The sequence below is a fragment of the Empidonax traillii genome, unplaced genomic scaffold, assembly GCF_003031625.1.
Source record: "Empidonax traillii isolate 1590-97213 ecotype Southwest subspecies unplaced genomic scaffold, ASM303162v1 scaffold426:size1138770, whole genome shotgun sequence".
Classification (NCBI taxonomy): domain Eukaryota; kingdom Metazoa; phylum Chordata; class Aves; order Passeriformes; family Tyrannidae; genus Empidonax; species Empidonax traillii.
Window position 1 is genome coordinate 1,064,296 of NW_020955619.1, and position 25,579 is coordinate 1,089,874.

The following is a 25,579-nucleotide window of genomic DNA, read 5'->3' on the forward strand; positions in this document are numbered from 1 at the left end:
AGGCTTGATCTTTAGGGTAGAGTTTGCTACAACTTAGAGGAGCAGGCTTTGAAATTGTTGATTTGTTCATGGAACAGAATAATCTGTTCCTGGGAATCACCTCATCCAACCTTCTGTTTATCAGTGTCTTTCTCCCATGATGCTGCAGTTCATTTCTAGAGTAGTGCCTGGTACAAGTATTTTGGGCTCGAGTGTAGTTGCTTGTTGACCGAGCTCGACTACGTGTTTCTGCTATGACTAATCAAATATCTGAAAGGTAGAAGGGTGGACTGAACGGAGAAAATGCTGTGAGACAATACTGTCTGTATTGACAGAAAACATGTCATTAGCAGCCAAATCCAAAGCTGTTGAACACAGAGCTTTTTGCATATGATTTTTTAAGATAGCAAGTGGAAAGTCAGCCATCAGAGAAGACATCAGATGGTAGAGCTGTGAGAGCTGATGCAGAACATAAATGTTCATATTGAAAATATGCAACGAGAGTTTTCCCAGAGATGCTGTGGAATCTCCCTAACTGGAGTTATTCCAAAACCGTGCCATGTGCTGTGGGATGACCCTGCTGGAGCAGGGAGGTCAGACTAAATGACCCACTGTGGTCCCTTCCAACCTGACCCAGTCAGTGATCTGTGATTTCTTTCTATCCGGGTGAAAGCACAGGAGCCGTGTAATCTATTGCAGCATCTCGGCTCAGAGTGTTTTATCTGTAGGTGGCACGTGTTCTTTGTGAATGAGTCTTTCAGTGGCAACTGTGCAGCTTCCAAATCTGTCTGTCAAGACAAGTACAGGTATAAAACTAATGCCCTGTAAATCTGCTTTATTTTTTGCAGAAGCAAGTGAGTCTTAAAGCTTAGACCTCACATACAAATGTCAGTCTCTGTAGTTACATATGCACACATATAATTTTTAATCTGTCATGATTCTCATCTTCTGTCCTGTCACTCTATTTCCTTTGTCCTCCACTTTTATGGGTTTGGTTTTTCTCCAGATGGTTAAACTGTGGAAGTGATCTCTTAGTGCTGCAAGGCCAGTAGACTCAGGTTTTACTAAAGTCTGAATTGACTAAAGTCTGCTTTGTTTTTCTCTCTGTATGGCAATACCTTAATTCCTTTGTCATCATTCAGATGAATGTATAAGGGCATTTATAAATTAGTCCTGGCGACTCCTTGTCAATCACAGACCAGCTCGAGCTCATTGTACTTTCTGAAGCTGGTTTACTGTACCAGGCCACAAATGTGTTTTCCAGTGCTGGAAATCCTGTTAGAATTTGAGAAGGCAGATCAGAGGATTACGGGCTTTGTCCTTCTGACACAAAAGCACCTGCTGGGCATGAAGGCAAGTAGGAAATGTCTTCTCACCTCATGCTATTTCTGTGGTACGGTGACCTTCAGAGGCTCGGTTTGTATGAAACGATCCCTTCCCCCGATTCCTGCCTGGGGGCAGAGGGCCATGGCTCAGGTTTATTTCTGAAGCTTCACACTGCTGTGAAGGCACTTGCCTATTTTTGTAATGAGTAGGTGGATTTTTTTTTTAATAAACCAAAGCCCACGGATCTGCTTCACTCGATCCTTTGACTTGCATTCCTTGTCGGGTCAGCCAAGCCCCATCTCCCGTGGGAGTGCTGCACCTCCTGCAGTTCTCATGGCCTTTGCCTGGTTCCACACTGACTGCCAGGCTCAGCAAGGACTTTCACTGCAGGGTGTTCTGGTGAGCAGTTTAACTTCACTGTGGCTCCATGAAATAGTTCTGATGTCAGTGTTGATGTAGTTTTCACCAGTGTTTGAGGAGGAAACGGTCCCAGTCATATCATTGCTGCTTTTAAAGCATTTGCAGCAGCTGTAACTCTGAAGGCAGCAAGTACAGTGGGTGAAACACAGAAAATCCAGTGATGATATCCATGTCCTGTCAGCGCCAAGATTGAGGACAGTTCTCCTTAGTGTTCCCTTGCTGCCAAGAGGACGGGGAAAAAATGCACAGTTACAGAAAATATTTCCAGGTGTGGGTGGTCCCTAAGCTCCCTTGACTGCTGAAACATGGTACCAAGCATGGTATTGTGTAGGGGAGTATCAAAGGGAAGAATGCCTGAGTTGTTTTTCAATCCCATATTTCTGTCTCTGCTGCAGCTGGCTCATCCATCTTCTTGCTCTCCTTCAGCTGTGTCCATGGTGTCCTGCCAAATGAGAGCATTCCCACCCAAAGGTGGAGCCTCTGGAGAAACACAGCCCTGCCTCAACTCTGGGGGCTTTGGGAAAGCACCGACTGCCCAAGGTCAGAGGGATCAGTAGCTCCTGATGTATTTCTCAAACAATAATGAGCCAAACTTCACCTTTCTAAAGCAAGGTCACGGAGACCGTACCCTCAGAGGAGGTATAAATAAAACAGCATGTGATTAATGCCATTGTATTCGTGATATGCAGTATAAGAGTATGAAAAAGACACAGCCAGGGATTTAAGCCAATTCCTTCAGAATCTGTGCAGAAAAACTTACTCTAATCAAAATTTATTTTAAATACAGTTGAAAGTGAAGTTAAGCTTCCTGCAACAAGGAGACCATATTAAAATTAACCAGGAGAAAGTTTTATGATGATTCTGAAAAGGTTTGAGGAGAAATTTGTCAGGTTACAAATTGTAGTTTCCACCCTCCGATGTGTCCGGGACGTGACCCTGTTGACCTGTGGGAGCTGCAGATAGAATAAAGTTCTCCTTGAAACAACCAAATATCTTTCCAGAAGAGCCTTAGTTTGACTTCTTTATCTTTTTTCAGTTCCATAGTCAGTTTTTCTTGCTTGTAGCCAAACTTGATCATTAATATTTCATCTGGCACGCAATGCAGTTGTTTCTGGAATGTCTTTTTTTCCTGCAGAAGTGCATGGGGAGGTTATTTGCGGGTCTTGTTCGTGGGTGAAATGCATTTACAAGGATAAAACCTAAAAGAACATTAGCAGGACTTGCAGCTGACCACAAAAGCAAAAGTTTGATGACAGGAGCAAACAAAACAGCACTTGGAGGCCTGCTGGGAATACTGGCCTTCCGCACAAACACGCTTTTAGCCTCACTTCAGCCTTATCCCATAATTTATATTGTCCTGCAGAATGTCATCCTCTGCTGGAAGAAATCAAGATTTTGCTTTTATTCCTTATTTCAGCTGCCAAAAGAACTTTCTGAAAATACCCACCCACTAATGAGCTGGGTGGAATCCCTCATGTGGAATGCTGGCTGGAAGTAAGAGATGATTCACGCGGGAGGGTGAGGATATGCAGCTTCTGGTACCAAAAAATGGTGATTCACCAACATTTCAAAGCATTTTTCCTTTGGTTGGGGTTTGTTCTAGCTTGGGCTCAGGAGACTTTCAAACAAATTAAACCCTCTGTAAAGCTGAGAAGGCAAAAGAGTTTCCTGTGAAACTGTCAATGAGAGGGTTGTGGAGAAGGAAATTACCGAGGAATGGGATGTAATGAGGCAGTTGTGCAGGTCGAAGGAAATGCCAAGTGTGCTGTTATTCCCTTTGCTCTTCAGGGAATCTCTGTTGAGGAGAACACGGTGTACAAAGAGGAAAAACTTCAGCCGAGGGTCAGGCTTAGGCAAATAGATCTCGACAGTGAAGTTGTTACCATGAGTTGTCTATAGAGTGGTGGTCATTGCTCCCAAAACTGAGAGTGCACAAATATTTGGAGCTGAAAACCTAAAAAATGGGTAATCAGTAATGAATCTACAGTTGCAAAGTGGACCTTTTTAAAGGGTGATATTCTGAAACTGTTTTCTAGACATAACTGGAGCGATTGGCTCCTTTTGTTACATTGATCCTGTTTGGTAACGTTCATAAGTGACACAGACATTGTTATGAAAATAGCAGTGGCTGATGCTGTGGAAGCAGACTATTACATATAATTTTTTTCTCAAGTGATTCCTTCCACACTCATCTCTGCCTCACAAATTCAAGGAAATTTGGAGGATGACTCCCCTGTGCCCCACAGCCATCACTGTGTGTTCTATCTTGGTTACATTTTGCTGTTGAATTCTGTTTTATCTTAAATTAATCATAGAATCTCAGATGGGTTTGGGTTGGGAGGGACCTTAAAGGCTATCCCATTCCACCCCCTGCCATAGGCAGAGACACCTTCCACTATCCCAGGTTGCTCCAAAACCCATCCGACCTGGCCTTGGACACTTCCAGGGATGGGCAGCCACAGCTTCTCTGGGCAACACGTGCTGGTGCCTCATCACCCTCACGGTGTTTTCCTGTCTCAGCTTATTGTCCTCTTGCATCAGGAATGTGCTTGGATTCATGTTGACCACTACATGGACACGCCAGTGTTTTTAACATTGAATTTTTGTTTTAATAAGCAAATGTTATGGCCTCTGGGGGGGCCAGTTTGAATTACTGAAGCTGCAGCTCTATAATTTTTACCCCTTTTAACTGCCTGACCTTTGCAGTGTGCAGATTAAAATACAAGGTGTAAAGTTCTCACCCTGGTACTGAGGTGGCAGCACTTAATGGAAGGTGTTGTTGAAAATACTTTGGTTCTTCAGTGCGGCTGGATCTCGGTGAAGCTCTGGCAGGTGATGATTGTTATGCAATTGTGCTGGCAGGAGCAATTAGAGATTTACAAGTGCTTGTAAATGCTGCTATTTATAGGGTGGACACTTCATTTAACCAAATGCTAATCTTTTCTCAGTGGGAGGAAATGTCAGAGTGGAGAATTTCATCCCTGGACTGGAAGTGGACTGTAGTGTCCAAAAGAACAGTGTCCTTTTTTTAAAAGAAAAGCATTAGAGGCTTCCAAGAGACCTGCACATGAAGAATGGAGAAAGGAGGTTTTAAATTTTGCAATGCTTTGTAGTTTTAATATTAATGATCTATGGGACTTTCAGGTTGTATCTGGCTTGTCAGATTTGGAGTATGTAGTTTTAGTTCTCAGCATTCTAGCTTTGATTTTTGAGAAGCAAAACTGGGTTTCTGTGAATCTGGGAAAAGAGAATTTAAATGCATTTTATTACGTCTTCTTACTTTGTGAATGAATTTCTCTGGGGATATTTTTAAGAATTAGAGCCAGTATGACAGTATTCTTGTTAATCTTTGAGAGACCTCGCATGTCCTCTTAAATACAACTGATGGATCCCGTTGCAGTGAATAATAATGGGAATCAGGCTTAAACCCAAGAATAGAAAAAGCCTGTTTTTTACTGAATTACTTGCATGATCGACTTGGTTATAAAAGTTTCAGAAAAGGCTTCCCCCCCCCCCCCCCTTTGTGTTATTTTGACTGTGCTGTAGTAAGTCATGCTCTTGTCAGCGCTCACACTCGTGGTCAAGTTATTCTGTTCTTCGTACGTGCGCAGTAAGTGATTGGATTAAATAAGAATTAACAGAGCAGATCCCATCAGCATCTCTCCAAGTGTAGGAACCAGCAGCAGGAGGATTGCTTTGGACAACTGACAGGGACGGCTGTGGACTGATCCCAGAGTATGGGCAGTGAGGACAGGAAGGAGAAAAGAGAGAAGAAAACAGTTTCTAAAGACTGAATCATTTACAACAGCGGGGCATCCCTTTTGTAGGAGGGATGAAATAAACCTTGGTTTAAGGTCATCTCTTCCCAGCAGCTCCTGTGGCTTGTGCCAGGGAAAACCTGTAGGGCAGGAAAATATGGAAGAATCATGGAATTGCAAAGTGGTTAGAGTTGGAAGGAACATGCAAGACCACCCAGTTCAACCTCCCAGCCATAATCATGAACAAAACTCCTTTTTTCAGGAACTGTTAATAGCTGTAGTTATACAAATCTCTTCCTGTATTTACACAATAAGGGAGCAAGTTTTGTATAATGGAAGCAGATTTGCTGATAAAGTTGTGTCTAAAGAAGAAAAACTTTGTGTTTGGTAATTTTCTGTGGAATATTCTTAGTGTAAGCAGCCATGGATGTTCACTGCTGGAGCCAGGCTTTCTGCGTGGTTTCCACGTAGTAAACTGGATTTTTGGTAGGGTTTTTTTTGTTGTTTGTTTTTGTGATTGTTTGTTGGTTTTTTTTTATGGTTGAGAGATTTTCTCCGTGCGATTTTTATGCTTTCCATCCTTAGAGAAGACAGATGGACTTGTTTATCTGCTGCGAGGTTCAGGGACAGATTATAGATGATTTTGCTTTGTGTCATTTAAAACATTCTTATTTATGAGCGAGGAAGTTGGCAATAATCACGTGATTCATGGTGGAAAAATTATCTGCAGGCTGCTGCTGTTGTCTTAATAGGCTTAAAGGAATTAGAAATGATGTCAATAATAGTTGTGTGGAGGATGAGCAAGTGCAAGCGACAAGGGTGTGTTTTGACTAAAGCCCTTCCCGTGTGATTTTTTACAAAAATAACCCTGTGAAGTGAATAATCCATTTTGATTTCTAATGAGCAATGTTAATGTCCTTTGTAGTGATAGATCTTTTAATTAAAAGTACAAACAACACCTCAGGGCATTAAGATTTGAAGGCTTGGAGGAGCCTGGAGCAGTATTTGCCTGTGTATCTCCTTAAAACCCTGTGGTGGCTCAGCTGGGCCCAGGAAAAATCCCAGTTGCAGACGTTTGGAAGCTGAGGAAGAGAAGCAGCAGAGAAGAGCCATGCCTTCATGTGCCAGAGTTTCCGTTAAAACAGGATGTATTTCAGAAGGAATTTCAGTGCCGTTTATAATTTGATTTGTGTACACAGAACGTGCCCCAGCGCAGCTGAGGGGAGCGAGGGCACAGCTTGGGCAGCACAAAGAGAAACAGTGCCCAGAACAGGGGACAAGGGGGTTTGGGGGCTCTGCCACACAGGTTGGGGACAAGCAAGGGACAGAGGGGCAGCAGGACACAGCAGCAGGGACAACTTGGCCAACTGTCCCCGGGCAGAGGAGGTCAGGGAAGGGAACAACAGGTTGTAGCTGACGATGAGGGATTTACAACTGTAGTAGTACGATTACAGTAGTATTACTAAACATTAATAGCATCTGAAATCCTCCTGCAATTAAGTTAACGGGTGATTATTTTAAATTGCCCAAAATTTTGTACATTGCCAGCTTAGGTAGAGATATTTGATTAGAGAGAAGTATTTTGTCTAAACTGAGGTGTTTCAAAACCAACATGCAAGGTCTAGTATATGTTATACGTGGCATTGATAACACAATTCCTCTTTATGAAATGTACTTTTTGAATCACAGAAGCCTTTTAGTTTTCAAAGGTGGGTGATTATTTTTTCCCCCAAATATTTTGTTCTTTTCTGAATACTTGTGTGCTTTGGGCCCTGTATCTGTTATGGAGTATCTGAATTTAAAACCTGAAAACTGACTTTGGGAGATTATGTAGGGAAAAATGGGGTCCTGTAAAGCTGGACTGTGATGAAACTTAGGAAGGGGTAAATTGTGGGTTAGGAATGTTGGCTGGAGAAGTGAGTTGCACACTGTTAGCCAGGATTAGGTCTCTCATTGTATATTCACTGCCCCGCGTTCCGTTGAGGATCAAGTTTTAGTCCATTTAAGAAGCTCTGTGCTCCCTTCTTCTGTTCCAAAGAAAAGGAACTACAGTGTGATAGGAGGGAGGTAACTTATTCTCAGGTACTGCGAGACAGATGCTGTTTTCACAGCTGGATTTTTCCCTTTGCAGTATTGCCCTTGAGCATCGCCCTCTTCCCAGCAACGATTCTGTTCCCTTCAGAGCACCTCCCAGACCTTTGCATCCTTGGAATGTGAGAGCATTTTAATCGGATTTTGGTGGCATTTCTGAGAATAAGGAGTGGAAGAGGGAGGAAGATTCCATGAAGATCTGTGAGACTGTGGAAGGGACAGATTGATGTGGGTAAGCTGCTTGGGTTAGTGGCTATTTCAGAATGGCGAGGTCAGGGATGGCACTGGGGATAAGTGGTTGAGACAGAACTCCCAAGTGGATTGGAAGATGAAAGGGAACGGGCAAGGTGAGGGAAGTTCATTTGCCTGCCTGAGAGAGGGAGCACAAACAGGGACAAAAATAAATCCCTGCATTTCAGTGCCAATATGGGCCAAGTCTGGTCAAGGGAAGCTGAAGGTGAAATAACCATTTCTGCCGACTGCAAACCCAGGAAGGCAAGATCCTGGTTGGGTTCTTTAATAATCACATGCAGGGAGCTCCATACAGAATCTAGAAATAAGTATATCTATGTGGTAAATTCACACCAAAATAGGGCTGGTGAGAAGTGTCCAAAAGTGCCCCTGCAAAGGCTGCCCAAAAGAGACAGAAGGGTGGCAACATAAAATTGAGCTTCTCCCTACAAAATATTGCATACATTTCCTAAAAATTAAGGGTATGACATCTTTTAAAGGAAAAAAGGTCATCTAACCTTACCTAGCTACATGCATCTGCTACAAATCCAAATATATTTGATATTAGAAAAGTTGTGGTTACTTCTTGTAGATGAAATTCTAATTACTTCAGGTTTTCCCTCAACTCTGCAGTAAGAATTTAATTAAAGCCAAAGCTCTTCTCCTGCGTTTGCTGGCGAGATACTGGAGAAAATTGCTTTGTCATGGTAAAAGTTCCGTTTTGATTGAAAATCACCCGTTTGCAGGTCAGCTGCTCACGTAGCACCTCACAGACTGCTGTCCCAGAAAGGAGCTTTGCAATAGAAAGTAAATTACAGTAATTGAGATTATAGTAATGCAGAGCTCTGTCCTTAACCAGTGATTGACAGCACTTGGATTTGCAAACAGTCTCTCTGAAATGTGGTTTTAACTATGTTCAGATTTAGTGTGACTGCTGTGCAGCCTGAGTTATTCTCCCTTCACCTTTCTGTTATACCTTTTAGTGGTATTTTCGTGTAGGTTCTTTAATAACTGTTTGAAAAATAAACATTTTTCTGCTTTATACAGTTCTATCAGGTGACTTTATGCTTGGGAACCAGCTTTTTTTTCTTTAAAATGGTCTGGATTTTTATCTCCATGGCATAACCTGTGTAGGTCTGGGTATGTGCCACACCCAACTCTGAACTCTGTTTATTTGCAGGTGAGGTCTGGGCAGTGTGTCTGCAGTGATTGCCTTTCCTGTTCCTAATGTGACCTTGGTGACAAAGCTCTTGTCACTATGAGAAGGGATTCGGGCCCCATGGGTTGGTTGCAGCAGCAAATGCAAATTATGGTAAGTGGGAGAGTGGGGATTTGTAGGATTGTGGTTATTTGCATTGTTTAGTTCTGGGCGTTGGCTATTAGATAACAAATAACACCTTCAGTCACACTAATCCTGGTATTTTTGGCAGTTTGAAAGTACACACTCAATGCACCTGGCCAGCTGCTTATGTTGTTAAGAGAAGTTGACGTTTTTACATCAACGTGGAATCTTGGAAGGATTTGGGTTGGAAGGGACCTTAAGGCTCATATTCAAACCCTGCCATGAGCAGGGACACCTTCCACCTTTCAGGTTGCTCAGAGCTCCATTCAACCTGTCTTTAAACACTTCCAGGTATGTGGAGTCCACATATTCTCTTGAGACCTCTGCTTAAAAAAAAAAAAATTAATTCATTTATTTCTAAGTATCTCAGCCTTTAAAATGGACTCGACCAATGGGACTCAGTGCTGTGCAGAGACTCTTGCAGGATTTGTGATGTATTTGGCTGTTGGGCCAAATCAGTGAATAATGGTGTTTCTTGCTGTTTTTTAGAGAAGGAACACTATGTGTTTCAGTGTGATACACTCTGGAAACAGCATCTCTGAAAGGCACCTTGATCTGAGTTTGCTTCCTCGTGAATTTAAATGAGAATGATGATATTTGATCTTCATGCTGACTCTGCATCAATACTTGCATTTTTCTTTTTTTTTTTTTTGCAGATTCTTTTTCCCCGTTGGAGTTTTTCAGTTCTGTTGAATGTGTAATTCCAGCTATGGCAACAAGAGTAGAAATAAATTCTCCTTTGGCGTCTTTGACGGCAGTCCCCGACCTGACTGAGCTCCGGACCGAGGACAAGGCGCAGCGTGTGTACGTCAGCGTGCTTTCGGATGCGAGCAACAAGGCCAAGGAGGCTTCAACATCACTGACTCTGGAAGAGAACAAGAAGTTTGGGAGTTCCTTGAGATCCGCAACGATGCCATCGCTGGGATCGAGGCCGAGACTGTTCCCGAAGCCTTTTTGTAAAGAGAAGCCTCCAGAGGCTTTTGCAAATGTTAAACCCCCTGTCCCAGCTTTCAGGTCCAGCAGTTGGATCAAAAAGGCCCCTGAGGAAACATCATCTGTGAAGGTGTTGGGTGGAAATGTTCCTCCGTTAGTAGATCAGAAAGCGATCGAAACTGAAAATCGGGGTGACGGTGATGTGGTCACAAACATGACTTTCTACACTGGGCCCAGTGCCAACACGGTCATTCTGTTTGAACCAGCGGGGCCAGAGCAGGCCAAGGTCAGCCTGGCCCAGGAGAAGAGGGCTCAGGACCGCACAGGATTTGCTGCTCTGCAGACAAAGGACATTCAGTGCAGTGTGAAGCTGGAGAAACCATCTGAGACATCCAGAAATCCTGAAGGATCTATCCACAGGCAGATGTCATTTTCCTCCAGTCTCAGACCAGTCTCTTGGAACTCCCTGAAAACTGGGGAAAAAAAAGATGCTCATGAAGTTCATCCAGGGGAGAAAACCAAGGATGATGCAAATAATCTCAACAATAAAGTTGATTTCTCTATTGATGTCCAGCAAAGGGCAAAACACAGACCAGTGTCTGCTATTTTTCTGGAATCCTTACGAGATCAAAAGAATCACACAGTGGAAGCTTCTGAGGAAAAATCTCCCACGGAGAAATCTGGTGTTAGAAAACCAAGGCCTTTGTCCATGGACCTGACAGCTAAATTTGAACATAAAGATCTTTCTTCTTGCAAGAAGACTTGTTCATCCCATGAAAGCAAGGAAAATGTATCCATAATTACTGTTACTGATGTGGGTTGTCATGATCAGTCTGAAATGGGGCCAAAATCTGAAGAAACTGACTTTAATAAAAGCAGTTCTTCTAAACCAAATTTGAAATGCAGTAGTCAGGACATTGGCATCTTAAATAATGGGAAATACGTGTGGGAAACAAAACTTAAATCTAAAAGTGAACAAGTTGAGACAAAACCAGAAATAACTACTAACTTGCACAGTTCTGAAAGGAACCCTGAAACAACCAGTGAAAGCAGAACTAATAAGGGGGGGAAAAGGGCAGATCAGAAGGAAACGTGCATGTTTCCAGGCTGTGAAAGCCCTGCAGCTTCCTCGGAAAAAGAGAGTAATATCTTAAGAGGAAGTGTCAAAAAACACATTAGTTTGTTTACTTCAGAAAGTCCCAGTCCCGCAGTGGATACGGAGCTCCTCCCATCAAGTGCCGAGAAGGAGAACAGGTGTGTGACCATCCAGCAGAGAATCAAGGAGCTGACAGCAGAAAACGCTGACGTTAAGGCGGGGAACCTGCGCAGGTCACCACAGTCACGGCCGCTCTCCGCGGACCTCACAAAGATGTAGGTTGCAGAGAAATTCTGGTTTATCCTCTTAACTTCGTGTCGTTCAGTAGAACTTACTCTCTCACTCCAGTAAAATAACTGATCATTTGGCTTCCCCTAGATGTAGTTCTTCATACTGTTATTCTTGAGCCCCTTTACTGCCTTTTTGTACCCAAAAAGAGAGAAGATTTAATGAAATATACACTGACAGTTAAAAAAAATAAGTAAATCTGCTGATACTGTGGCCTTTGCATGCAACTGTAACTGTAGATCCATGATTACCCTTTCCTGCATTTTACAATCTCGAGGTGAGCCTGTGGACTGCCAGCTCATAGACTGGGGAGAAAGCAAAAGAATGGTCCTCCTGGCAGTGGTGTGGGGAGTCAGGATTTCAACCAGGCAGGATTCTGATTTCACTGTTGGGATCAAAATAAATAAATTTAACTGAGGCATGAGGTTAACATCTCTTTTCAGAGAATCATTTAGGTTGAAAAAGACCTCCAAGGTCATCAAGTCCAACCATTGACTGATCACCACCTTGTCAACAAGAGGTGTTATAGTTCATTATGTATCTCTAAATTTTCTACTGTAAAATAAGCTGCATAACTAACAGCTTTTTGGGAAACAACAGTCCTTTGGTCTAGGTATAATTAAACCAGCAAATACAGTCACTTCCTATGAAATAGTAGTGTTTTTCCTTTAAGAAATGAATTTTGTTGGAGAATTTTTACCAGTCTGCTTTAGGTGGGCAGTGGACCAACACACTGACTAACTGGACTAAAGAAGTAATACAGGTTTTCTGGTTTAGGTTTTCAAGTCCGACGTCAAGCAGTGAAGCAAAGCCTGAGAAATCTGCTGAAACCAGAACTGACCCTATCCATGAAATGCAGGAAAATCCAAAAGTAAGGAAGTGGCACAGTGAGTGGGCTCCAGCTGGGTTTGCACTGGGAGGGCAGTGAGTGCTGTCCTGTTCTGTGTGGTTTTATCAATCAGTGACTTTTAAATGGGTGTTGAGAATTTTATTGCTGACACAATCCCAGGGGGTTTACTGGTGTGAGTCTGTTTTAGGACATACCAATAATGTACAGGAGTATCATGTTTGCTTAGCTGGTAAAGTTCATTGTGCACACTGTTGAATGTATGATTGCTAGGGAGGGAAAAGGATTTTATGTACTATTCTTAAAGAATTCTAACATGTGAAACCCCACAGTGAATCCCCTGTGGCTGTGGTGGGTTTGTGCTGTGATTATTCTTTATTTTCTCCAAGCAGAGCATTAGGATTGTGCGTTCCTACATCCGAGTCACAGCTCCTGATTAATCGCGGCCTGGACCTTTCATGTCAGTCTCCTCAACAGCAATAACCTGAGCAGTTTAGACAATAGAGTGTTCCAGGGAAAGTGATGATTTGCTGTGGAAGCTTTAGGCTCTCTTTGTTTCTAAGCAACACCTCGGTGTTGCAAAACAGAACTTCTCTGTTGACACTTCTTAGTAGGGGAGATTTAAAGTAGTTTAAGGGTGTTTGTTTTGAGTTCTCATGGCTGTGCTTTTTTCCTGTCTAATATAGGAATATATGGTAAGGAAACTAGGAGCTACAGCTGCAAAGTTTCTGTAGCTTAGTGTTACTTTCAAGAAGAGCAATTTGTTTTTAAAAGGAGATCTTTAATGTAAGACAATAAAGTAGGATTTAAAAAATTCCTCTGAATTCCTGGAATAATATAGGTCAGACTTAAGAATCTTTATAAATGTCTTCGGTGTTGATTTTCTGACATTCTTCAGCTTTTTTAAGAGAATCTGGAGTCAACTCCAAGTTTTAAATTTTCAACTTGAAAAGAACCTTAAGCTCTTGTAAGACCTCCAGTATTCTTTGATTCCCTATGTTGAGCAGAGTAGGTACAAGTAAGTTTTACAGTAAACTTTATTGCACATCTTTGAATAAACTCTCTTAACTGCTGGATTTTCTCATTGCAGAGTAAGGAGCTGAAGGTTGCACAGGGCACAGATTTCACAGAAGCACATGTTACTGGGAAGCCTTGGAAATCCCGGCAGATTTCAAAGATAACCAGTACACCTGATCAGCTAGAGAGGAAAGGAAGCTTCCTCGGGGATCCTCAGCATTTTTCTCAGCAAAGTGAAAGTTCTGTCTCGTTCACAAGCAGTGTTGAAAAAAAATTAAACCCAGCGCTTCTGGAAAAGCCCCTCATTAAAACTGTCCGAGCCACCATGTTCGAGCACAATGTGCAGAGACACAGCGTTGCTGTTGAGCTCTCTGGGGCTGACGCTGCACTGAAAAGGAACCAGGAGCCTGAGGCAAAGCAAGACGTGGTGGTTTTGGGGCCCGGCAGACGGTCGTGGATAGGAGAAGGGGAGGAAACCACCTCTGCAAGGAAGGAGCATTACAAGCCATCTGATTCGTCCAAACACACAGCAGATGTAGAGAAAAGTGGCAAACCAGCTTGCTCAAGTGAAGAAAAGAAAATTATTGTCTTAGAAAAATCTTTGGTTGAGAAAAGTGAAAAACCCACTGCTAAAAATGCGGAAGATTCTCTAATTTACCAGCGAATAGAGCCCAGGTATGAAGTCTTTCAGACATGTGGGGAAAGGGCTCTTAGTGAAGCCATCACAATGGCTCCTGAGAAAAAGGCCATGACACTCAGAGCTAGAAAATCATCTGTGAAAGAGAATAAAACTGATGAGGAAGTTGGACACACGGGGCAGTCAGTGAGGGCAAGCAGTCACACTCTCTACTTGAAAGAAGATACTGTTGTTTCAGAAGCTAGAGAGGTAAAAGTTCTTACAAGTAAGGCTGTGTTGAGAGAACCTAATGATTTTCTCTCCAGTGAATGCACTATACCTGAACAGAAAAAGGACTCTGATAAAACAGAACCTGATTCACTGTTAATAGTAACCGAGAAAATACCTTATTCCACAAACAAAAGTAAAGTTTTGGGAATTAATGAGAAAGTAAATAAGCTACATTCTGAAATTAGAAGTGATAAGAGTGAAGTCTCTTCCTTAGATAAACCAGAAAAGTCTAATGTGGTGAAATGCTCTTCTGAGAAAAGGAGTTTTTGGGCAAGTGGAACAGACACTTATGAATTCAGAACCAACCTGGATCGTGAAGTTATTTCAACAAGTGTGAGTAAACACGGGGCCCATTCTTCCTCAGGGCTTTCAGGTGGACAATTTTTTAAACCTTCCAGTAGCCACCTTCCTGATGTAAAAGTACAGACCATAAATAAAGAGGAATCCGGGGTCTTTGGGTTAAGGAAAAGTCTGGACTTTAATTTCAAAGAGCGAGACTTTAGCTTGGCTAGTGCAGCTCCTGAGAACAGTGAAAAACTCAGAGTAACAGATCCAGAAGAGAAAATCAGGAGAAGCAGAAGTAGCGTTTCTGACTTGAAGATTTCTGAAAGGTGGAGGAGGAGGACTTTGCCTCAGGAGTCAGCCAAGGCAGAAGAAGTTGTGTGGCTCACTCCTGAAAATATCAAGAGGCTGAGTCGGACAGATTTGTTGCAGTTGGATGAGGATTCACTTAAAAAGAGAAACAAAAATATCAAAGAAGGGCTGGAAGGGAGTGAGGCAAACCAGGCTGTTCTTGGCAGTCCTGATGATTACTTGAAACATCAGAGTTCTGTCTTCGAACCAAAGGCAACTTTTTTTGCAGTGACTTATCAGATTCCTGGTATCAAAAAAGAAAAAAGCTTTGTTGGTGCTCCCAGTGCAAGTGAAATTAATACGGTTTCCAGTTCAAGTGGGGGAGCAGCAATTAATGTGGACCCTGTTTTTCCTGGAAGGTCCAAACCTGTATTGCAGCAACCAAACAAAAATGTGATGAGTGCAACTTGCAGAGAGGACTCCCGGGATATTAACAAGGATTGGGTCAAAGAAGACAACAAAGATGCCGTTTTATCCAAAAACGTTGCGTTTGGTAATTTTCATGTGTCTAGGAAGGATAACCAACAGCATCATGAAAAAGGTCTGGATCATTCTAAAGAGAAAATTATAGATGTTGATGCTTTCCTGTTAAAACAGGACCTGGAAAATACAGTTCAAATTGATCTCAAAAGTAGCAGAAGGAAAGTCTCCTCCTCTTATGAACCCCGGTCCCCACCATGTTCAGCGCAGGGACGTAAAGACAGTGAACCAGGCCCCCAGAAAAGGAGTGAAAATAATCCTGATTTACCTGTCAGGAGGGCTGAGGATAGTTACAGATCCCAAATTCTAGATATTGATGCGCTTATGGCAGAATATAAAGAAGAGTCAGCCAAGGCCAGTAAGGTTCAGGATAAGCTCTCTGAAGATCTCAGCTCATTGAGTAGGGAGAAATCAAAGAACAAAAGAAATGTGTCGGATAGGACGAGTCTTTCCTACAGCTGGAACGAGTGGAAGAGTAGATCAGATCACTCTTCTGTTAATAACAAACCAAGTGAGTGTGCAGAAGAGCAGCACAGGCCAGAGAAACTAACTGTAAATGAAAAGAGCAAAGAGAAACTGGAATTACGCAGCCCTGAATTTGATAAGCCGAAGTCCAAAGACAGAAAGTTCAGCCCTCCTTACTGGGGAAGCCCCAGCATCTTCTTCTCAGAGAAGTTTGTAAATTCACCTGTGGAGTTCAGTAGGAAGAAAACTTTCATTGTTGATGAGGACGAGGAAGCAAATTTAACCTCCAGGAATCAGAGTCCAAAATTCGTAATCGAGAAGGTACAGCCTGTAAATGTAGTGGGAACCGACCAGAGGCTGGAAGCCAATTTTGCTTCCAGGTTGTCCATAAAGGCAGATGATGGGCTCTTACAGAAGAGGTTGGTGACTAAAGAACAGTTTCTGGAGGTGTCTCCAGAGGGTGATTGGAGCAAAAACGTAGTGAGGAGCTCCACAGTGAGGAACAAAGACAACGCAAATAAGGCGACATGTGAGAGCGACTCTTCTGGTGTGAAAATTAAAACTGATTGGAGGAACTACACGTCTGGTTTTGGAACGGCACCCCCAGATTTGAGGCGGTCCTACTCGGAAAAATGCCGCCAAGGAAGAGACAGTCTGCCACTTGTGCAAGAAGTGAGGGGAAGGAAGGACCTACACCAGTCCAGGCAGAGCTTCCCCCTGGAAAGTGTGGATCATGGGTGGAAACCCAAGATGTCAGCTCAGTCAGAACTGTTCTTCCATGAAGATAAAAAGGTATTTTCAAATGGTATCAAATTGTTTCCTGTAACTGAAACTGAACTCTATTTATTAAGACCTTTCTTGTGTCTTGTACCACTTTTCAGCGCCAGCTGTGACTCTGCAGCAAAGGAGCAGGTTCATACTTTTCACTAGAGTTCATTTCCTTTTGGGTTCTGTTTTCTTGAGGAATGTGTGTTGTACTAAATGACCAGATTTTTGCTGTAAGTCCATGAATATTTATTGATGTTTCCATGGAAAGCTTGAAAAAGCTTTAAAGTTTATTGTATTGTTAATGCTATGAACCTGGGATGTTAAATTGTTAACTCTCCAATTTTATATTTACTTGAAAAAAAGAGATTTGGTTTATTTTATAAGTTGTCAGCAGTGATCTTTTTGGATCTCCCTTTGTTTTTTTGTCTTTTTCTGAATGAAGCAAATATAATTTTTACTGGGCAAGTAGCCTTCATTTGTCTGTGAAGCTTCACTTAAATGAGAGGCAGGAGACTCCCTTAACACAGTGACATGTGAATGCAGTCCAAAGGCTGGATGTGATGAGCTTTTCTAACCTTAATGATTCTATGATTAAAGCATAGAATGTTCATGGCTATATATCTAAGAACATTCATAACTGCTTTTTACAGGCTTCTAGGAAAGAGTGGACTAAGCAGACTTCAGACAAAACAGATGGAACAGACTTTTCCTCGGTATCTGCTCAGAGGAGCCGCCACAGTTTCTATAAGGAGAGAAGAGTGGATTTTTGGGCGGTAGGTGATCTTGGAGGAGGTTTCTGGGAGGGATGAGGGAGGTGTTTTCCTTCTTGCAAAGGCCTGTGATGGAAGGTGTGTGTGCCTGGTAGGGATGCGCTTGCTGGGGAGTTGAAGTGGCAGAGGATGCTCCTCCCTGGGATCGCACTGCTCCCTGCCAACCCTTCACACACAGAACACTGTGCAGCTCGTTCACTGTGCTTCCTAAGTGAGGAATTTTCACCCTCAACTCTTAAGAACTCTCTAGAGCATTATGCTTTTTTGTTGCTTTCTCAGATATTGAAAATTACTTGATTTCAGATTTTTATTTCTGGAAAATTGTGCAGACAAACAGAACCGCGTCAAAGCCTGAGAAATGGAGGGGTTTAATTTTCTTTCTGTAGGCAACACACAGAGAAGTGTTTCTGTGAAGGATCACAGCTGACATTTTGGGAAGTCTGATGTCTCTTTAGTACACATACTTTTGGGGTGAATTCCCACTTACCATTGTTGGGTGATACTTCCAGTTTTAGAAGGATCTCCTGGCTTTAGCCCACGGATAAATCTGTGTTGAGAGAGAGCGTTCTCCATCCAGCTGTTGTCCTGAAATACAAAACAAAGATCTGGATGTTCCAGAAGCTACACAATAAATGAAAGATCGACATTTTATGAGGGAAAGAAAGGACTTGAAAAGGGGAAACTGAAGGATGTTGCCACACTGACTGTACCAAGGTCAACCCTCCCCTGTCCTCTCTCTCTGCCAGCACATTGTGTGGTGAGGAGCTGCACTGCCCTCTGCAGAGGCTCTATTCTGTCATTAATCACTGTTTGCAGCCCTTTAGCAGAGAACACACAGAAAAAGATAGGAAAAGGACTGAGTTCTTTTTTCTTTTCTAGTAGAGAAAAAGCAGACACCCAAACCTTTGAGGATTTTATAAAAAAGTCTCCTAATAGGGGTTTTGGAAACAGGCTCATGTTGTTCTTCAGTTCCAATCTTAAAACTTCGTGGAAGGTATCCAAAGGCTGATGACCCCTTCTCTTTCCCATTCCTAGCGTGGGCTTCATCTAAGGAGGAGTTTGGGTTATTTACAGAATTGGCAGTTATCATTTCATCTCTAGAAGTGGTTACATGCCATCAGCTTATGTTGCAAATGTGTAAAGGTGTCGTTGGCAAGGTAGGACATGTGGGAGAGAAGTGCTGTCAGAAGGAGTTCTGGGATGACTGAACTGTTCAGGTGCTGTGCTGGGATAAATATGACTGTTATTCTCCAACTTGGTTGTTAATTGGGAGGTTACTCAGAATAATCCTTTAACTTCACCAAATGTAGCCTGAGACAGTGAAGGAAGGTGGGAAAGGAGGACTCAGCCCTAGGAAAATAGAAAACTCCTCTGTGTGTGGCATTCCCTGGAATTCAGTAGGGTCTGAGTGCTTTACTCCTCTGTATTGCTTTGGAAAGCTCCACAGGGTGTGTTTGGTGTGCAGTGTCCCGGGAGCCAAAGGGGAGCCTGGTCCTCCTGTGTGTGAAGTGTGAGCGAGAGGGTGCATGGAAGGGGCTTTTACCTGCGTTTGGGAGGTGGAAAACTCACCACACTCGTGTCTTCATAAGCCCCACACAGATATCACAGAAGATTATGTAAAACCAAACCATTTCTTGTGCACCAGGGTTATGCCTTTGTTTTATTTGGAGAAAATACAGACTTGGAGTGTGGAGCCGCTGTTTGAGCAGCGCGTTCCAACACTCCCCTCTGGTGGAGAGACACATCGCAGTGCATGTGAGGTGGAGGAACACGAGGGGTCAGGAAAGAGCCACGTCAGTCACAGTTAAATTGAATTTGAACACAATTTCTGTTTCCTCTGGTGTACCTGTAAAGGAGGATTAGATGGAAACGTGGTCACTTGAGATATTGATATTGTTCAAGTGACACTGAGTGCTCAAAGTGAGAAGTGTCATTGTAGAATGAATGATTGATTCACATTCACCACTGAAGCAGTGTGATGATGATGTTCTTTGGTATTTGACAAACCAGCTTACATGAATGTCCATTTGTTACATTATTCCCCATTATGCCCCATGATTGCTGTATTTATGATAACAAACAACTGCTTGAATGACATTTGCCAGGACAGCTGATGAACTAGGTTCTTGGGGATGAACATGGTTCTATGGGAAACAAGGAGCAGTAGTATCATTTTACCTCTGGAAAAGTAATTTCTTTGTGATGATATTCCAGGGAATCTACTGTAATTAGGTTGTTTTTCAAAACATTACAAAGGACAACTTTGAAATCAAACCATCACAATGGATTTGGCAATATGGGATTGGTGTTTCAAGTTGCAAAGGATGATACTCTTGAGATTTAACCCTCATCTAAATTGCATTTTTTATCTGTTTTGAGTTTGTATTGCTTAAAAAACAGAGTAAGGCTTTTGTAAAAGTTCCTGTATCACTGCTGGACTGTTGTCATGTCATCATCTGTGGTTTTACTATGGGTGGTACTTGTCTCTCTGTGTTTTAGCCCTGCTGCAGCACAGTTTAGATGTAAAAACGAAGTTGTTTTTATGTTTGCTCTGAACAGAGTGGGGGTTTTATCTCACCAAATCAACTGCACATCTCAGACCCTGTAGCAGGCAGAGCTCACCTGCACAGCTCAGGGCCTTAGGCTGTTCTGGGGGTCTTTTCCTTTAGAGATGGAATGCAGGTGGAGGGACAGGTGTGACCACCTGTAGCATCCAAACCCTCTCTGGTTTGCAGCTGGGGTCAGACATGGGGCTGTTCTGCACTCAGAGCTGCCCGGGAAGGCCCCATCCCTGCAGCGTGTCAGGGAGAAGCCCTGGGAGTTCAGGAGGTGTTAACAAGTATTGAATGTCCTGAACTGCAGTGATCCCATCACAGCTGACACAGGGCTTTAACCTTCTGACGTTCGGTCACAAACCTCAATTCCTGATTGAGTCACTAAGACTGATAGAAGTCTTGGCAACTAAAACCTGAGGAATGTGTGCTGGGACTCATCCTCCAAATACAGTAGCTGTGGTTGTGCTGTGGGGACACCTTCAACTGGAAATGGAGCAGTTTTAGAGAAGCTGTGGGTTATAACCAGAATTGCTGCTTTGGGGAGTTAAAACAGAGCACTCTGCTACTAGAACTGGTGTGGGCATGAATTATTTGGAAGCCTCTCCTCATATTATTTATTTATTTTACATTAAACTTTTTTGTCCTTTGGGGAGGAAAATCTCTCTACTGGTCTCCATAGAAAGAGGCATTTATTTAAGAATGTGATGTGTGGGTGGAGGAGGGTTTGTTGAAGAAAATCATGAGCTGACTCTTAAAATATTTTGGAAATGAACTGCAAGCAAGAGAAGATAAATATTTTATAAACATGTGCAGATGAATTTATAGTTTGGCTTGTCACAGTTCACCAGTTGTTTCCAGTTCTGCCCAAGACAAGTCTGTCTCCTGCCCACTGAGAGGCAAACCTTCTCTTTTTTGGATTCTGTAAAGCTTCTAATATTGCAGCTTTGCTCCTTCCCAGGTGGAAATGGGATGTACTGAAACCCATCATGTGTGAGTTGCTACCCAAAAAACTGACTGAGCCTGGAAGAAAATCAAAATAATTTGTCAGCTCTGTGTGATCTTATAGGTGGTGATTAGAAAATGAGGAGTATTTTTCTTAAAAAACCAGAATTTCAAGGAAAGCTGGCTGCAGCATCCTGGGAGCTGTTTTGTGTCACCTCCACCTTATTCCTCCCAGGGAAAGGTGAGAGCTGGAGGAGTGCTGGGAGGGGACAGGAAGCTGGGACATGAGTGCTGGGAGGGGACAGGCAGTGGGGCCCTCTGTGATGGGGTCCTGGCACTTACCTTTCTTTCTCCCATCAAAAAAAGGACATCGGTAAAAAAAGCAGTGTTACAGTTCCCATTTCTGCTCTTCACAAACCACCCACCGCTGATGTCCATCAACTCCACCGTTTCCTATTTGTAAACCCAGCCCGAGGAGGTGGTTAAAACTCGTCTGCCTGGGTTTTCTTCCTTTTTTGGCAGTTTTCTTTTGCTGGGAACATTCCAGGGGTGTATAAAAAGCCACTTTGTTGTGTCTGTTTCTTCTCGTTCACAAAAGACATTTTTATGTTAAAAGAACATAAAAGCAGGAGCTTTTCTTGCACGTGTGGGTTTTTCTTGTGCATCACCGAAAAACAAGGTCAGCGAGCGGCCCCGATGGCGTTAAGAGCGTTTCATAACCAACCCTGCAAACCAGGGGGGTTTAGAGCTTCTCTTTCCTTCTGAAGGGCTTTTTACTGCAAAACCCAAAGTCCTGTCACTAATTCTAGCCTAACCCATTCCGGATTATGGGGATGGGAGCAGTGGGAGCACTTAGATGCTCAATAACAAGTGGGTAAGTCACGTGCTGCCGGTGGCTCAGCGGCTGCTTCTGAGTAGCCCCAGAGTGTGTTAAAGGCGCCGAGCCCGCGGTGACGTGGGGCCCACAGACACACACGGTGCATTATTCATGTTGCATTTAATTGCTCCAGTCTGCTTTTAAGTTGTGCTGGAGGCGGGGAGAGCAGGAGGGCTGCCTGGAACGGGGATGGCTTTGCGTTAACTCGGCGCTCTGAAAATGGAGTATTATTACTGTCCCCGGCTGCTGAAGTTCCTGCAGTACCTGTGGGTAAGTGTGCTCCTAATGTCACTCTGCTTCCTGAGCTGGGTGTTCCCAGAAATCCTGGGAATGTTCATATGTAGTGAAGGCTTTACTTGGCAGTTACTTTCTGAGTAGTAATATGAAACTTGGGATTTATTTGAGTAAGAAAGGCTGTTTTATCTTTAATACTTATTTAAAACTTCAGACTACTCGAATGCACCTCAGAAAATGCTCTTGGGAGTCAAAATTTCTTCCGTGTTTATCCCTGTCCATGAGAATTGTAGTTTAGCTTGCTGTATATTAGGAATATTCTTCCTTCTTTGTGTAAAAGGTCTCTCTGGTCTCCAGGGCTGCTGCCCTAGGACTGTCCTGCCCTGCTGCTGCCTCCAGCCACCCCCTGCTATTCCAGTAAAAGGGCCTGTGCTCTTGGCTTTAGGAGAGTATAATTGTACAATTCCTTCCTCCTTTTTAATTTGACTGTGCATAGGTTTTGATGTCTCAGTGATCACTTCCTCTTTAAAACACTCCTCAGGGCTCTCTGTCATGAAAAGCCTTTTTTAACAGGCTGCTGTGACAGTACTGCCCTGCCAGCTCTGCACAGTGACTGCTGTGTGTCTGAAACTTTCACATTTATGAAACATAAATTTGATTTGTAAAGCCTTTATGAAAAGGTACTATATTGCTTTGAACTAATTATTTAATATTTTAATTTCTACTAGTCAGAGATCAGTTTTCATTTGTTTGTTGTAGCATGCAATTAATCTCAATTTTTTCAGCTGTAAATTCAGCGTGTAATCAGCACTGACACCAAACCTTTTCATGTCAGCTGTTTGCTGTTCCATTTCAAAACTCTAGTAAGAGACTCCTTCCCTCACATGGAGTTTAATTTTACAGTCCTTGTCTGTATGTGCTTTGAGCAGTTGTGAGGTGTGATTGCCCACTGCAAATTTCTTGCTGCTGGGAGGGAATAATGAAGAACTCCTGTTGGAGACTGTTGTAGTGTAAAGCATGGAAATGTTTGGACCTTAAGTTTTTTTTTGTGCAGCTAGATTTTAGGAGATGAGCTTTCTTTAAACTGCACACTAAACAATTAGTCATTAGTATGATGAGGGGGCGGATGTTCATCGTGGTTTGCCAGTGTGAGAAGTCTGAAGAACTCTCTCCCTGCCCTTGCTTTGACATACGATTTTCCATAAGGCCAGGGAAAAAACCCAGATCAACTCAAACTTTGGATCAGTCCAGAAGGTCCCTGGGATGGTGGGATCTAGTATTGTGCATTTCTAGTCTGTAACAGAACAGGTATGTTGTATTTCCTGGGTGTGTATTCTATTTTAGAGGCCTTGAAGTATTCCTTAGGTGCTTTTGTTTGTGCACACTCTCCTGATACGTTGCAAGAAAATACTGGAAGGAAAGTTGTGATATTCATGTTATTAAAAAAGAAATTTAAGGGACAAGCACAGTTGTGCCTTCTGTCACTTTCTATGCTGCTGTTGCAGCTGAAGGAGATATTTATCAGTTCTCTCTGCTTACAACCAAGAGTAACCCGAGATGTTTGGGTTGGTTGTCAAGTGTTATTTAATCTGTCTGAGGGAGCTAAGATGCTTTATTCATTAGGCAGACGTACCTGGAGAAGCTGTAACTCTTAATTAAAAAATATTTTAATGATAATCTATTTTTAAAGCTACTTGACTGACTGGTATGTCGCATCTTCTCTGGTCTGTATTTGTTTTGCTCCTGCATTGGTGGGGTTGTTGGACATCACTGAACCCATTCAGAACCGGCACTCTGCTAATTCTTTGCCGATTCCTCTTCTGATCTTGAAACAGGATATGTTTTATTGTGACAAATAGTATTTCCTGAGCACAGCAGAGTTTGTGGTCTGCCCAAGTCCATGTGAATGGTGACTGGCCACCAAGAAGTCTGTGTCCTATGGGTGAGTGACAGCTCTGAGTTTCTGAGAAGTGTCTTTTTGTCCAGCAAAATGTTTTGTTCCATGGGTTGTATTAGATGTCCAGTAACTGAACCTTGAGCTCCCTTTTCAGTTTGAGTGTAATAATGAGAAGAAGAGCAGGTTTATCAAACCTGGATCATTTGCACTCGTAACAAGGTGTTCTGCAGGGCCTGGAAATACAGTTCCTTCTTGGCTGGTGTTTTCTGAAGCCTGATGCATCACACTGAAACAGAGATTACTGAGGGTCAGGTTCCTTGGGAAGTCTGAAGACTGGACTTCTGACAGCAGAAGATGGACTAAGGAGAGCTACTCTTGCTGCAGCTGTGCCAAGTAGCAAAAAGCCAGAACAGTGAGAGAGGAAAGCCAGGAGTGCAGATGGACCTTGGGGATTGCAGCATAAGCTTTTAGGAGTCTCTAGGAGGGCTCTTTGAGAATCATAGAATCATAATCATAGAATGGTTTGAGTTAGAAGGGACATTAAAGCCCATCTCATTCCACCCCCTGCCTTGGGCAGGGACACCTTCCACTAGACCAGGTTGTTCCAAGCCCCATCCCACCTGTCCTTGAACACTTCCAGGGATGGGGCAGCCACAGCCTCTCTGGGCAGCCTTTGCCAGGGCCTTACCACCCTCACAGGGAAGAATTTCTTCCCAATATTCTATCTAACCCTGCCCTCTGTCAGTTTGAAGCCATTTTCCTTTGTCCTGTCACTCCAGGCCCTTGTCTCTCTCCGTCTTCCTTTCAGACTCCCTTCAGGTATTGGAAGCTCTGTGTTCCACGTCATCACTTCCTTCTCTGATCTTCCACATACCTTCCTGCTGCTATCTTTTCAGCATCTCTAATTGATTAGTTATTTTAATTATATATTTGAGTGCCAGTCTTGCAGTGACCCTGTGTTGTCATTTATATTGGAGTATTTTCCAGGGTGCATGGGGTATGCATCATCCCTTTTTCAGCTGGTGAGGAGCTTTGCTGCAGCTGTGATACAGGACATCTTTAAATCTGACTTGCACAGTAAGTCCTTTAAGTGCAGCTCAATGGTCTTGTCCAGCTGCTTGCATCAGTCACAGCGTCAGACTGGTCATGCCAGGTGTGCAGCCACAGCACTGGGGTTTCCTGTTCCAGCGCCCTTTGACCAATAACCAGCTTTTTTTGCTTCCTTGTGGACACAGCCACTAGTGGAGTGCTCTTGGCTGGTTCTGTTCCTGCCCTTGGCCATCTCAGTTGCCACCAATTCTTGCTCTGCCCCAGAGCATTTTGTGGGATGGGGAATTCACCACCTCCCTGGGCAGCCCATTCCAATGACTGACAGACAGACAGTTTCATTAATTCAGCTGAGTGTTACAGGAAAAGCACTTAGGGCAGGGAAGTGGCTGTGAAGGTACCTTGAGAACATGAAACCATTATGGTCCAAGACTGACCTTGGCTCCACTTGAACAAAGCGAAGGTGTGAAAAGCCTGTGGGAGACCAGTGTCTTGTTGGGAGCAGAGAAACCTTCCTGAATCCTGTAAGTCTGTGTTGCATGTACATGATCTGGGACACACAGTTGATGCGACAGTGGGTTCTGGATTCATTGCTCAGTTTTGGTCTTCTGGTATGGAAGTGGTGCTGGGTTTCCTCAACATGCTGGTACCGTTCTTGATGAGTTGTTTCTTCTCA

At 43.1% G+C, this 25,579-nt stretch overlaps 1 protein-coding gene across 3 annotated transcripts in view; it reads left to right on the plus strand.

Moving 5' to 3' along the window:
• Positions 1 to 25,579, plus strand: part of KIAA1671 (KIAA1671 ortholog) — a 68,441-nt gene that overhangs the window by 12,663 nt on the left and 30,199 nt on the right. For all 3 annotated transcript variants that reach the window (XM_027894337.1, XM_027894336.1, XM_027894338.1), the window contains 5 exons: positions 8,986 to 9,117; positions 9,804 to 11,451; positions 12,242 to 12,335; positions 13,402 to 16,605; positions 17,232 to 17,354. In XM_027894337.1, the coding sequence (XP_027750138.1) occupies positions 9,857 to 11,451; positions 12,242 to 12,335; positions 13,402 to 16,605; positions 17,232 to 17,354 (5,016 nt within the window). In that variant the 5' untranslated portion in view covers positions 8,986 to 9,117; positions 9,804 to 9,856. The remainder of the gene's footprint in view (positions 1 to 8,985; positions 9,118 to 9,803; positions 11,452 to 12,241; positions 12,336 to 13,401; positions 16,606 to 17,231; positions 17,355 to 25,579) is intronic.